Below are 15,240 nucleotides of genomic sequence, written 5' to 3'. Positions count from 1 at the left end.
CGTGGGATAAAAAAAAAAATTGAATTTTCATGAAATCACTCAGTCTTCATCCACATACCAGCAATTAAACAAGCAGGAACACAAGGCAAATTGACAGGTTTCCACTGGATATCTAAATTCTTTCAGACTTGTTGCAAGGCACAGGATTGTGAAAACCCCAGAGCCGGCTTTCTGAGGACTCTCAGTTTCTAAATTCTCTGGAAAGCTCTCCTGTTACAATAACAGAACTGCTGCAAAAGACCTTGCACCTGAGAAGAGTCTTTCACAGGTCATGACCCGTATCAACAGGAAAAACTTGGTGAAATACCAAGTCTGGCACAGAGAGAAAAGGTGGAGCTATGATTTCAGACTGGAGATCATTGTACCCCCCTTCTGATCAACTCTGCCTCTCAGTGTCCCACCCCAAACCAGGCTGCCCAGACCTACCTCCAGTCCCTCCACAGATCCAGCTGTCCCATGGGTTCCTTGAGCAGGAGAACCAAGGGCTCACAGCAGCTCGCCTTCCACATTTTCTCCAGTTCTGAGAGGCAGAGCCCAACAAACGCTGTCCCACTTGAATGGACACTCCAGTCCCAGGCCTGTATGACATTTACTATAACCCACTTCTTCCCGCCCCTCTGCCCCCCCAGAGAAAGGGATCAAAATAGTTTCCCCCCCGTGACATTTTGCTTCATTTGCCCGGCAGGCTGTGGGAGCGTCTCCATTAAAGCCTCTGCAAGCCAAGCAAGAGCAGCAATTCCTGTGGCCCCAAAGTGGGGGACACCCCATGAACACCCAACCTTTTTGCTGCCGGCACAGAGGGCATGGGGTCCAGGACAAACTGCAGTATCCCTCTGCTACAATTTGCTCTGCAGATGCCACAGGTGAAAGGCGAGCTCTTTGCCCAGTGACGCTGTAAGTAATACGTGCTGACTGCCTGCCTGCCTGTGGGCCAGACTGCCCATCTTGGGGCAGACCTGAGCACCTGACCCTTCACCCCGCTCACCTCAGCCCTTCCCTCCCCTCATGTGTTTTTCATGGAAACACGGTGCCTCCACAGGCAGCCCCATGTCCTGCTGTGTGCCCTCTGCACGCTGCTGCTGTGGGACCCCAGCTCAGGGCAGCATGCGCGGACGTGAGGACACGGCACAACCGCCATCTCGTGTTTCAGCTCCAGGCTGCCAACAAGCAGAAGCAATACCGAGAAGGGAAAGCTGCATCCAGTTCCAGATGAAGGCCAGATAACACCTGCCACCAAAAGGGAAGAGCTGGCATTGGGAGCCACATGTACATTTTCTCGATGTCCAGAAGCACTGAAGATATCGGAGACCTGTGGTTCAGCAATGGACTCCAGCGTTCCTCCCGAGTGTCACTTGGGTTACTCTTTATTGCACCAACATTTCCCTCATCCTGGTTATCAACCCAAAAGCAAGGGCTTGACAGCTCATTCAAAATGCAATATATGCCTCCACAAAATCCTTATCTCATACACTAAGATGGGTAACATTTTCTAATGATATTAATTCTCCACAGCCAACTCTCTTGGAGCATAGAGAACACCTTACTTCTAGTTGTATCTAAACCCATCACATTCCTTACTCAACAGTTGCAAGGCAAGCACATGAGATAAAACACCAAAGCCAAAGGAAAAGCCTTTTGCCCTCCGTCTCAGACACTGCAAGTCTCTGCAAAGGCATTAAATGGCAGTGTGAATGAGCTCAGGTCATGGCTGAAGCGGTGGTTTGTGCTTTCCCTTTGAAGTCCCGCAGCAGGCGTAGCTCTGGTAACGCCAGCTCGGACGCGTTGTTTGGCTGCTCCCGTGCAGCACTTGCCAGCACCCTGCTTTGCTCCAGAGCCTGCTGAGCTGCACAGAGGCTCACAGCCTCTGCTCCCAAATGCTTAGGATGGAAGCGGACCAGATACACTCACCTGCCATAGAGAGGTACAAAGAGGAATGGACTTACTCAGCATGGAAAAAACAAACCAGTTTAACACCACTCCAGTGCCTTTCCCATTCCCTTCTCATTCCAATGCACCTCCAGGCAATGGAAACTCATTATTAGCCTCCAGTTAAGCCTCAGAAGAGATTTTCCTTCTGTAATTAACTCTTCACAACATTCACTTTTTCCTGCTACCTTTTTGCTAGGACTTTTGGGAAACAAGTCTGAAAACATTTTAAAACATGACTGATTTAAGGAATGATACTGAGTGATAGAAATGAGAATGGGAATAAATTCTAGAAATAAGATTCAGACCAACACATTAAGTGTGCAGTGCAGGAAACTTAGCCAGGTTTTTGCCCCCTGAGTTATCCAAGGACAGTGTCCACAGGAAGATCTATTCTGATGCATACTGGTTTAAACAGGAAGCAGAAACACGGCAATGTTTTCATACCTGGTCCAAATGAAGTGAGTACTGCCAAGTTACCTGGGAACATACAAGTCTGGTACACCTGAACAGGTAATCACAGCCTGACAACCAGCCCATCAAGTTATTCTGTTTTGGAGGCTTTTTCCCCCTTTGGAAAGCTGGATTGTCACCCCCTTACATTAACTTCGGTTGGGGAACAAAGCCAAAGCAATACTGCTCCTAGTCCAAGATCACCTAATGAAGAGCTGAATCCTGTTCAATTCAAACAGGATTCAAAGGCACAAGGTAGAAGAAAAATAACAAAAAGACAGAAAAAGAATACAGTAGAGTATCCAGCAGTTATCTCTTTTTTAAGTCTTAAGGATGTCAGTACATTAGAAAGAACTTACTGTTGATGTCATTAAAACTCTGCTTGGAAGGGGCAATATTCCAAATTCAGGGTGCAGCCATAGTGGAAACCAGGAGAACTTGAAATTCTTCAGCTCCATGGAAATTAATACCAGGTAGGGGAGGGCGATTTATAACAAACCAAGCTATTTTAAACTGCCTCTTAAAATTTCTGGCTTCTACAGCTAGCACAGGTGTCAGACAAGTAATGGGTCATACTAAAACACGCTATGGTACTGAACAGTCCAGATGTGCCCTTGAAGATAAGTGGCAGAAGGAAATGTAAAGGTTAAGTGAAAGCCAATTCCTCCTCTGGAGAGCCTGCTTCCAGAACAGGACATAGAAAACCTGCCCCTGCTCAGCAGGGCACATGCCAGGGAGCCAGTGCAGAGCTGTGACAGGAACACACTCCAGAGGGGGCACTTGATCACCAGGACCCTAAAACAGAGCAATGCCAGATTCTACTCCTTGCTCCATGTCCCATTCCTCCTTTATCCAAGGCCTTCTTTGGAAAGAGGAGCCTGGCCCCATCCTCCAGACACTTGGATGCACTAATTAGGTTCCCTCTCAGTTTGCACCACCCCATCCTGCCAAGCCTCTGGACATCCTACCAGAGAGGTTTGGATCTCTTTCACAGGAATGATGGGCAAGTCACATGAATGACAAGTCACATCCCTGCTCAGGCCAGCTCAAACCCTGGCTTTCACTATTTGCCTGTAGGCCCTCTAAATTCCTACTGAAAACATGAAGAAGCACAACATGCTCTTGGAAAATACACAGTTCAGTCCCAAACATGTTTGTTTAGAGGTGTTTCAGAAAGAAAACAAAATAAATCTCTTTTATCTGTTGGAGTTGCTGAGGCAGCATTGCAAACATCTTTAAAATACACGATTATTTTTTAGAATACTAGTAGTTTATATGGATCCTGTCCACAAGCCTGAATACTTGCATTGTGTCCTTGCTGAACATATTTCTTTCGTCTGATTTTTGGCCAGTATTGAGGGAAGGCTCTCAAGAGGATTTGTTGCCACTTGTCTGGCACTTCAAGTCTCCCTCTCAAGGGGTTGAGATTTAGCAATTCTGTATCTAGCACTTACTTACTGTTACTTTCTGCCTGTTGTGATCCTCCTGTTAGTACACTGATATTTTTTCACTTGAATCCACTCGTATTGGTTAAACCTGTACAGAGCATTCCCCTTAGATTGTCTTAAACCAAGACTGTCATGGACAGGTAGAAGAATTATAAAAGAAAGGACTCCTGCTCTGTTAAATTAGTAGCTAGCCTGTCATTTCTTCTAAGTGCAGCTGAGTCATTTACAAGTTCCCATGCAAGAACCATCTTAATATGAAAGCTTGTTAACACAACAACTTATTCTTAGGTGGAAAACAACAAGCACCTGCATAAACAATAACACCTGTCTCATGGGAATCAGTAGAAAAAATATGTAAGGTAACTATAAATACAGAAGTTTGATAGACATGCAAAATACCGTGTGCTAACCAATAAACTAAGTGTGAATGTATTGTCCACCAACAAGATCTGACACAGTGCCTTCTGATAATCCTGTAAAAAAAATATGACCTAGAGAATAAAGATTGGGCTGTTCTACATGAAGAAACTGAATCCCGTCTACATATTAAGGCAACACAAGACAAGCCCCAAAGTGAGCACTGGTGAGGAAAGGAGGGGAAAAAATAAATAAATTGAAAGAAGAAGAATTTTGCTGTTGTCTGTAGATGAGGATCCTAAACAAAGATCCTAAAATCCTCTCTGAAGGTATTTTGAGAACCAAAGAAGAAAGGAATTAACTTCTTTCTGTTATTAACTTGCTTCTTGGTTGATTTGCCAGTGAGACCAGGGTTAAAGACTCTGACTTGAATTTCAGAAAACACCACTGACTCACCCAGAACCCCGCTCGGATTTCTTAAACTTCTCCATGCTTTGATCTCCACGAATGAGAAGCCAGGAGAGCTTCCTTCTCAGGAAGCCTGAAAACTGACAAGCACAACAGCCCTTGAAGTGGAGGGAGAGCACTCACAGTCCTGCATTTCAGCCATTCCGGAGGGAGAGCTGAGCTTAAAGGTCCAAGTTGATTTCCTGGAAAACTTGGCTCAATTGATCCATTTTACAAGTTCAAGGCTTTCAAAATGAGGGCTCATTTTAATTTTGAGAACTTTCCTGTTAACAACAACAAATCATCTGGTTCTTCAGTTACAAAATGATTTCTTTTAGCACTTCCTTTGTGACAGAGGAAATCACAGGCAGAAGGGACATGGGAGACTTACAGCTAACCACATGTCCATACATCCTGTCCAACACCTGCCTCACAGGAATAACACCACTCGCTCCTTTTGCTAGTGCTACAGGAGGCAAGGAATGGACGCATTGTTTAATGAGTCCATTAAAGGGAGACCTTTTATACAACGGTTTTCTAAGAACAATTTCACATTCAGGATACAGAGTGGATACTTGAAATGGTTCCCACTCTTGTGTCACTAGCAGTTCAATTTAAAATTCCTGCTTTTTTAGCTGCCTCACCAAGTTCCCAAGTATCAACAGAACACTTACAGGTGTATTCCAACACTTTGTGCTTTATGGTTTAGGGCCCATACTTACATGCTGCAGAGAGATGTGTCCCGGCCCACGGCAGGGGCTTGGAACCAGGTGAGTTTTAAGGTCCCCTCCAAACCAAACCATTCCAGGATTCCATGGGTTTGGCTGCAAAGCAGCACACATCTCACAGAGTGTGTGCATCGCTTACTTAGAATTTCTTGCAGGGGTTGCTGCAGGATCTAATTAAAAGTGATTATAATTAGCTCTCTAGTATTTCCCCTCACACTTTTGCATGAGTAATCAGCTGAAGACGCCAAAACTCAAACCACCAGGGGATTTATCTGGGATGCAAAGACATGAAAAAGGCTCTTTCGTCTCAGAGCTGACACCCCGCTGTCACATTTGTAGAACTGCCACCGGAAGCCTGTAAAATGTTACGTGCCATGAATGTCACAGGCTGAAGCAGCCCAGCCTCAGAAAATAGGGTTCATTCGGCTGAAGCCAGGGAACTTGACCACTGCTTCTTTCTGTCCTGCTGTGCATTATTAAAAAGTCACCAGAAACAAGAGCTCTGAAATGGTCTCTGCAGTTGTTTTTAACAGGATCTTTCTCCTCCTTCCTGTATTGAAAAGCAGCAAGTTTTTAATTCAATTTAGTAAACATTATCTCCAAGTCAGAGTTGGCACCCAGTGAAATCAGTGGGAGAACCCATTTCTCTTTAAATCACTTGAAATTTTTTGCTAACTCAGACAAACACCAAGTTGAAACACCTGCCGAAGCTTTTTCTTACTCATCAGCCAAAGAGTTGACCTTACTCCATGCTCCTTCCCTTTGAGTGCTCAGACATTTGCCATGGCCATTTAACAAACAGCTTGCTGGAAAATCCCCCCACTTCAGCCAGCCTGCCAGGTTCTACCTCTGATGGCCCTGAGAGCACAGAGCAAAGTTAAACTTTTTACCAGAGCCCTTTTCCTGGGTGGGATGGAGTAATGTGCCTCTGGAAAAAGAAGAATAGGCAGTTGGCCAACGCAGGAATGCTGCTGCAGGCATGAGTGGTTTATCTTCTGTTTGATCTCTTCTGCTAAGGGATGACAAGAATGGACTTAATAAATCTGCATAAACACATGAAAGAAGCACGAGTCTGGGGTGATTTGGTAAGCCAAGACAACTCTGTGTTGTCAGCCTGGATGCTCTGGCACGGTGGAATACTGATGTTATAAAAAACATCATTACAAAGACAGCAGTCATTCTTTTAGGATGAAGAAGCTCCTGTCTAAGCAACAAGATGGAACAAAGTAAGAAAAATTATTCAAACTTTTGAATATTTCCCATGAATTTTTGGTAGAAATATTTTCTGATTCCTTTGCATAGAAAGAAGAAGAAGAAATCCTTCTAAGATACCATGAGATCAGACTAAGGTACGAGGCATGGAGCTTCCTACAAGAACTTTCACCAGTGTTTTAACTAGGATGTCTGCTCCTTCCTGCCTATATGGCTTCAATGCTGTTCCCAGCCTCAGCTCTCTACCCCTCCCCAAGCCTCTGCTAGTGCCACAATTACTTCCATCCCTTATCTCTACACCTTACTTGATCTCTTTGATGAGTTATGCAATGTTTATCCACCATTTGATCTTCTCAAATTGTTTCATAGCAACAGACAACAGTGTATGGTGGATATTGTGCGAAAACTCTCCAGCAGAACGTGCCCATGAGTCCTGCTGGTTTCTTGGACAACGTTACGGTCCCTGGAACAATAATGCTGGCCAACAAGTTATCTTAATTTTATGCTAAAATTAGAACAGTTGAACATTATTTATTTCGAGTCCACTGGTTTTAGTGAATACCAGGAAGCAGTGAGTATGTGTCCCATGCACTGCAACCCACACAACCTCAACCATGACACTCATGCAATGGCACTTGCAAATCAGAGCAGTCAGAACAGAAAACTCTGCATGGCAACTACACCAAGGAAAACTTCCATGTGCCCAGTAAAAGGGAAACCCAAAACCTCGGGGCTTGGATTCAAAAGAGCTTCTCAGAGTCCTAAAGAAAACCATGCTCAAAGACCTCTGAGGTAGTATGGGAAAGCACAAAACCAAATTCCTCCAGCTAAGTGCCAAAGTGTTGCAGTTTTGGCAGCTGCTGCCTGAGCTCCCTCCAGTCCCCCAGAACAGGAAGCAAGCAGAACAATTCAGGCATTTGTTACCACACCATGCAGGCAGGTAAAAGGCTTAAGTGATGTTTAGCACCCACATTTATTCTGCAACCAAGCATTCCTTAAGTGTCAAAACAACAGCCTGTCTTTGGTTTTATACGGAGAACTGCCTAAAACTACAAAAGTGTCCAGACTTGGCAGTTTTGTAACCTCTCCTGATCAAGTCCCATCAAATGCTAAACAGCATATTCCCTCTCCCTTGGCAATTGAACCATGTCCTTCACAATCCTTGCACAGGCCTCTGCTTACAGAAGGGTCCCTGAATCTTTCCTGTGGGCTCTAAGAGAGATCCTGAACCTTGACTTTGTAATCCAGTGTCTCTCTCTCACTCTCTAAGGGCTTGTTAAAGTCTGGCCTCTATTTATGAGGTCTCTCCCCTAACATCTTTCCCAATTTACACATCATCAGACATTTTCTCGTGTCCAACAAGAGAAGTGAAGATTTTGCAATATAAGACTTCACCAGCATATTCAGATTTTCTCCTGCTACTTAATTTGACTTGTTTGAATAGGTCATTGACTTCTATATTTATATTGTTTGCATTACAAATGAAAATGCAGTGCCCTGATTAATTTTCAAATTAGGTGCTAAGATTTTAAAACAGAAGGGCCCAAATATACAAAACAACCAGGCACACACACATTCACCTATTTAGGTTTCCAAAGCACACTTGTTTCACAGGGTAAGGCCACCCATGAGACTCCTGATTTACTTTCTCCAATACGGATTGGCACTCAAAGTAAAAAATGCACTCCTGATCATCTTAGAAATAATTTGATAGATTTCTATGTCCACTGCATCATTGTTATAGTTTATAATATGGAATAACATGCCAAAATTCAATTTTCCACCACCAATATTGACAATCTAATTTCTTGCAAAGAAACAAAGGGTGAAACCATTCTTTCTGGCAACAGTAAAATCTCAGATAAGGAATATCCTATTCCCCTTCCATCTTCCGTTCTAAGATCTTATGCCATCAGCACACAAAGGGGAAGGAAAGGTACGAACTGTTCAGATACATAAACTCCTTTTTACGGGAGAAGCCCTGGAGCTTCTGACCATGTAAATAAATACCTGACTGTTACAGAAGAGCGAGGACCAGAAACAGGTTCTCTGACACATTCCAAAAATAAACACGGCTGTTCCATCCCCATTATCAGACGTACCTGATCTGAGTCTCAGCAGGGGCCACTTGTCTGAGCAAGCAACATCACGTCTCAGGATGGCAGAGCTCTTGTGACCTTTATTGTTATTACTGTTATCAAGGACATCACAAAACGCTCTTCCTTGGAAGCGCACTTCGGCTCTGATTTTCTGCTGGAGGAAGGATTCCATTTTTCCTTTTAATTGTTTATTGTTGTAGGGATCAGTGCTTTTAAGGTGTTTCATGTTACAATTTTTCACACAGAAATAGATACTGACTCACTGGAAGAAGACAAAAGCTGAGAAATCTGAAAACAGGGCTCTTGGTGTTCTTAGCTACATCTCCACCACCACAGCCTACAGGTGTGGAATTCTAAGCCCTGGAAAGACTTGGTTTTCATGTTAGGTAACCCTCCCTTTCCACTTAACAGTTACTCTGACCACATTCAGCCCTTCAAACCAATAAATACAGGGAAACAAGGGGAACTTCCTCCGCTGGAAAGAGCAAACCTAGTTCCAATGCTAAGGATCTGTTGGCTGCCTTTTGTCTCCTGTTAGAAAGCTTCACTCTAAACTCTCAAAACAACTCTGAACAGACACATTCTCTAAACAAGAAATCAATTTTTACAAGGGCAGGACAGGAGTGACAAGACAAGGGGAAAGGGCTTCAGATGGACTCAGGGAAGGTTTAGATATTATGAAGAAACTGTTCCCTGCAAGGGTGGTGAGGCCCTGGTTGCCCAGAGAAGTTGTGGCTGCTCCATCCCTGGAAGTGTCCAAGGCCAGGTTGGACGGGGCTTGGAGCAACCTGGGCTAGTGGAAGGTGTCCCTTCCTCTGAGAGACTGAGAACCATGAAACCAGAAACAGGCTGGGCTGTCTGAGGGAAGATTTGTGGCCTCCCAGGTACCCCCAATCTGGGGAGCTGCCCCCCTCTGCTGTTCAGTGCAACCACTGCCTTGAGCCCCAGCTCAAGAACTAGGTCTGGACCAGGTCAGGTGTTTCTGTGTGAAGCGTGAATTTGCTGACAAATCCAACCCTGTAGGGAGCACCAAGCTGATCTGCATTGCCTTGGAAACTTATTTCCATTTTCCACAAAAAAAAAAAAAAAAAAAAAAACTCACAGATTCACTTTAAGCTGTTTTCCTAGATCTCCTCTAAGTTATTTTCTATTAAACAGTGCTAAAGGATGTGTTAAAGGTAGGATGGGATGTAATACGCCTTAAATATTTATGGCCTTTGTATTTATTACAGAGCCCAGGCCTCCTATACAATACGTGCCAGCATCTCCATTCAGTGCCAAACATAGTCAACATTCCAACAGGAAGAGTTTACACCTACCTCAAGTTAATAAATCAAAATTACCACACTAGCCTATAGATTTCTGTCTAGTTTAAAGGGGCTTTAGAACACTGTGCAAGGAAGAGAAATTTCCTATTGCTAAGCTGGGGAGTTTATCTACTAAAATAGAGTCAGTAAATAGCACATTAGAGAGAGGCCATTCTGGAATGCAGTTGGCCAGAAATGAAACACCACAATTAGCAGGAAATTCTAACGGTTTGGTGAGAGTGCTCTGCATCACACTTGCAGAAATAGACTTCAGCTTGCATTTAAATGCCAGCCTGATTCTCAAAACCAGGCAGTGCTGATGTCCTCATCATGTAAGCAGATTCAAAGCTAACTCTGAGCAGAGTTAAAAACAGAAAGCAAAATTAGCCATTAGCATGGAAAGTCACTTTCACTGCTGTATTTTTATATTCTGTCTATACATTTTTGGGCCGCAACTTCATATTAGAAGATATCAGCTGCTGAAAATGAAACTTCAGCACAGCACTCTGTCCTTCCTAAGCCCATCCTGCTGCTCACTCCCTGGAGAGCTTTCTCATGTGCCCTCTTCACTCTTCTTGCAGTCAAAGCTCAGCAAGCAAGCAGGAATTTGGGCAGAAGAATTTTCCTGCAGCTTACACAGCAGAAAGCCCCACGTTAACCTTCCCCATGACCCTCCCACGCACCTAGGCAGGGCACAGTTAGATTCTCAGCTATGTGATTTCTATTCACGCTTTGCTCAAGTGTGGACTAATTTGGGAGCAGGAGGCCAGCACTGGCAGAAGGAGAGGAACTTTTCTGGGGAGCCAGCAGGTTTGCAGACACCTGCCAGGCAGAAATCCCCGTACCGCACGGCTGGCATCACCCCCCTTTTCCGACTTGGGATTAGCATGTCATTTGTGTGCACCAGCTCTTCCCACCCAGCATCTCCAGCAGCTGTCAGAGGCTCTTCCCAGCCCACCAGGCAGATGGCTCTGCGGCTGGGATGCCTATCCAGTGCTAGGCATTGGCACTTGGCAAGCGGCTGGAATCCCTCAGCAGGGCTATAATAAGCACAGGGCATGACTGAACCTGAAGTGCTGTTTACTTTTCCAGAGGCATTGTGCCATAACGCATATGCCACAAAGAACTTGAAAAAAAATGTGACCCACATCCTCTTTCAATTCCTTACCCCTCCTCCCAGCAGCATCTCGTCACCCACAGCCAGCAACCCAAGCCCTGGGGAGCTGTTTGGGAGGCAGTTCCTGCTGGGACAGAGAGGCCAGTGTGGCCCACGACCAGCACACGACAGGGAACTAAGCCTTGTTCTGTCCCAACAGCACCAAGCAGGTAGAACAGCTGGGAGCACACTCTAAAAAGCCTCAATAGAGTGACACCTTGCACCACGTCACTGTTTACTTTCAGCTGTGCTATCAGCCCTCTGGCTACCACTGGCTCCCAATAATTGTCCTAATAATCTTTGCACAGACATGAACAAGGAAGGCTTTGAATGGTCAGTCAGGAGTTTTGAACAAGGAATGCCAGGACTGAGTTAGAAGGGAAAGGTTAACTCTCCCCTGAATGGCAGGGGGCAAACCACCCACATGTGACATCCTTGGCACTTTTTGCAGGCAGAGGAAACAAAGTGCTGGATGCACAAGTGCACCTGATATGGTACATCCTAGTCAACCCTGAGCCACCCTCAAATTCCTGCAGTAAACACTTTATTTTCTTTGGAAAAAAGTAATTTGCAAACGTTATCCCAAACTGGTGAACATAAATAAACAAAGGAGGCAAGTCACAGTCAGTAAAGCAAGGTATTCTAACAGGTGATTTTACAATCCAGAGACCCCACCAGCAGAATTCTAAACCTGTGCCCAAAGTGCTGATGCAACATGCACATGTGTAGGCACATGCACACAGATCCAAACTCTTTTTATGAGGAAAGCAACCAAGTGAAAAGAAATGGATTTTTCCTTTCTGAACTCACACACACATTATTAAAACTAGATTTTGGAAACACTCCAATTCTAATTCCTTCCTCTGAAAGAACTCCATGTGTTAAAAGTTCACAGTATGTCATAAGCACTATTTCACTTGTCCTTTTAACTCCTAACCAGGCAGGCAACTTGCAAAGGCCCTGTTTTAAATGCATGGTAAAAGGTAGATAAATTTACATTAAATGGCCTATTTCAAGGAAGCCCAACAGTCAAGTCAAGCAATACACAATCTTTTAAAAAAAAAAAAAAAACAAACTTCAGTAGGTTTTGAAGAAGTGTCCTCCCCATTTTAACTTTTAGAAAGAAGAAAAGGTCAACCCTTTAAGCTATTTCAGACTATGTGCCTGTAAGCACTAATCATATTAAAATCCCCTCTTGACCACATCTTTGTCACAAAACTAGGGCAAACGCCATTTGGAAATCTTTCTGCTAAAAGCATTTCCCTTCAGGACACAGCTTCAAACCATCACCTACAGCCAGATACAATCACATGACCTTCTCTGACCCCTCACTCCCTGCAATCCCCACTCCAAACGATCAGCCTCAGCAATCCTGAGACCTGAACCTTGCAATTCTGTTCCTTCTAGCCAACAACTGGAATGAAGTTGGACCACCCATCTCCATGGGAGGACAGGATCATGTTTCTCTGAAATGCTTGAGTTTTGATGTCAGTAACTACATGAGCTGCACATACATGTAGCCTTCTTTCTGGATTTATTACCCCCTTACATCTGGAAAATTGCTGATTTTCAGGTGAGCAGCTTATTTGCAACCACAATCATTTGGCTCTGAAAGCTCAGAGCCACCAGTTTAGATCAAATCTATACCTGGCACCTTTCAGACTTGGGTTTTTCCCAGACTGGTGGTGGCCATACCCGTTTGCCCACCTTGATGAACGTGGTCTCCCAAATGCTCACAGCTAATCACGCTGCTTGAGCTTTCCCTTCTTGAGCAGGAGGTGTGGGTTTCTCATAAAGCAACACAGCATTATCACAGATCACCACCGTGCTATCAGACTGGAATCCCAGCCCCTTACCTTGTTCAAAGACTGGATTCCTAGCAGAACTCCTCACCGGTACAGGTCCTGCCTCTCAGGTAACCAGTGGTGGCCAACCACAGGACGAGAGCTCCATCCAGTGGCTCCTTCTCCAGCCAACACTTACCAGAGCCGTGAATTCATTTGCATGTGACCCTTTGGAGACTCTCAGAAACACCAAGGTGCTTCAGCTCCCCCAGTTTCCATCATGAAGGGGACTTTGTACCAAAGGGGATAAACCCCAATATGGACACCCAAAAACTATGGTAATTTCTGAAATGTTACGAGTCTCCTGCTTTCAGACAGCACCGAGATTGCTTCCCACAGATACCCATCCCTTGTGTATTCTCCTGAGCCCTTCAAACCATTACTTAACGCAGATCATTCCAAGCAAAACTGCTGATGTCTTAGAGCCAGCACACTTCCTCAGCAGCTCCAGAAACCAGAGTGGGAAAGGACATTTTAAACAGCAGTGTGACTTTTGGAGCTATCATTCTTTCTACCTCACTGTTTCTGGTTTTTTTGCTCCAAAGGCTGGAGCAGTGGGACACCTCCTCCCTCCAGAAGGCAAGTCTGCTCTGAGGTCAGCCAGTCCTCTCCCTAGTGTACCCTCACATTGTTTCTGGGAAGAAGCAATGCCAGCATGCTTCTGCTGTTCCACTTGCACTAATTTACCTGGGACAAAGGGTTATCTCTCTGATCTTTCTGTGGATGATGTAACAACATGTTGAAGGAAGACGGTGTTAGACTGAATTCCTCCCGGGTGCCTTCTAATTAGAAGGCACAGTCAGAACACTGTGGCAATAAGAGAGGTTGGCTCTTAAGTAGCTGAGCCAAAAGACAATTTTTTAAAATTGCAGTTGTATAAAAAGCAGAAATAAATACTGTACACTCTTGTTATGGAAAGACTTGGCATGATCTCATCTCTAAAGGGATTTAGGTGCTGAATTGCCTCTGCAACCAATTCAAACACTCAAAATTCCTGAGCCTGTGAAGGTAAGTGCAGATTTTATACTAAATGTTCTTTAACTAAAAAAAGACTGTTTTAAAAGTCAACTGTAATTAATTGCTGACAGGTCTCCAAGTTAAACCCTTGGTAACAGCAGCACAGCGTCCTGTTGTTAACAGCACATCTTGCACTCGGCAGGGACCAGTTTTCCCTTTCTTCTGGGGCATTACTCAGGCATGGAACAACCCAAGAGCCTAATCCCACTTTCCCTTAGGTCTGCAGGACCACAGAGGTTCTTCTCACTAGCTATTTTCCCAACAGCTCAGGGCACACTTGCTCAGCCCGATTCCAAAAATACTGGACAATGTCTGTTTACTTTGACACCAGAGAACCAGTTTATATTTTTCCTCTCTTCTCATCATACAACCATAAGCTACAAGTACCCAACTAAAATATTAAGTCACGTGTCCTGCTGAAGCACACACTGGGTGTGGCTCAGGCAAAAAGATCCACCACAGCTGCAGCCATGGACTCCCCCCATTACCTGTGATGCATTTCTGCTCCTTCCCTGTCCTTCTGGAGCAAGTGCCTTTTCAGCTTCACAGCAATGCACGATGGAGGATTGGGAAAGTCTCAGATGCTGCCAGCCATACCAGGAGCTGCAGGGGTGCCTATAAGATATAAAAGAGATTTTATGTCTTGTGCCCAGATGCCTCTGAAAAGGCCAGGGCCAAACTGCAACAAAACGAGGACTGTTAGCTGCTGGGTGAAAGAGTCAGCAGTGGGGCTGAGCCAGGCTGGACCAGGCTTCAGCTTCCAACATCTCAGTTAGCTGTGCAGGCCCTGAGGCTCTGATGCAGGTACATTCCCACCAGGACACCAGATCAGCTTGTTACCACAGAGCAACAAGGGTTTTTTTCTCTCTGTAGCCAAGGCAGGCAACTGTGGGACTTGAAGAAGGCACTTAGATCATTATTGTATCACAAGCTTGCAGCTTTCTGCTCCTGTCCAGCCTTGCTTGTCCAGCAAACACCTCTGTCTGCTAACAAGCAGAAAAGGGAGCAAGGACTCTCCAGGAGGTGGATAAAATCAGGTGGTTTGACCACTGAGGCTAAGGCTATTTTGGCCATCATTAAAGCATCAGATTATCCAGTCCATCTCTAAACCACACTCATGGGAGAAAGGAAGAAGTCAAAGACAAGGCTGCAGTAGGCAGTGGGAACAAGCAAACTGCACCACAATACACAAACACACCCCCAGAACTGTTTAACTTGTGGGCAAGGCTGGGAAATCCTGAAGCTG

General features: G+C 44.8%; 1 protein-coding gene across 3 annotated transcripts in view; it reads right to left on the bottom strand.

The window, feature by feature from the left end:
• The window catches only part of SLC4A4 (solute carrier family 4 member 4), a 146,690-nt gene that overhangs the window by 124,426 nt on the left and 7,024 nt on the right, over positions 1–15,240 (bottom strand). For all 3 annotated transcript variants that reach the window (XM_018923526.3, XM_018923525.3, XM_018923527.3), the window contains exon 2: positions 14,483–14,609. In XM_018923526.3, the coding sequence (XP_018779071.1) occupies positions 14,483–14,493 (11 nt within the window). In that variant the 5' untranslated portion in view covers positions 14,494–14,609. The remainder of the gene's footprint in view (positions 1–14,482; positions 14,610–15,240) is intronic.

This window comes from Serinus canaria, chromosome 4, assembly GCF_022539315.1.
Source record: "Serinus canaria isolate serCan28SL12 chromosome 4, serCan2020, whole genome shotgun sequence".
NCBI lineage: Eukaryota > Metazoa > Chordata > Aves > Passeriformes > Fringillidae > Serinus > Serinus canaria.
The sequence above is the reverse complement of the archived record's forward strand: the minus strand, read 5'-3'. Positions and strand labels throughout refer to the sequence as shown.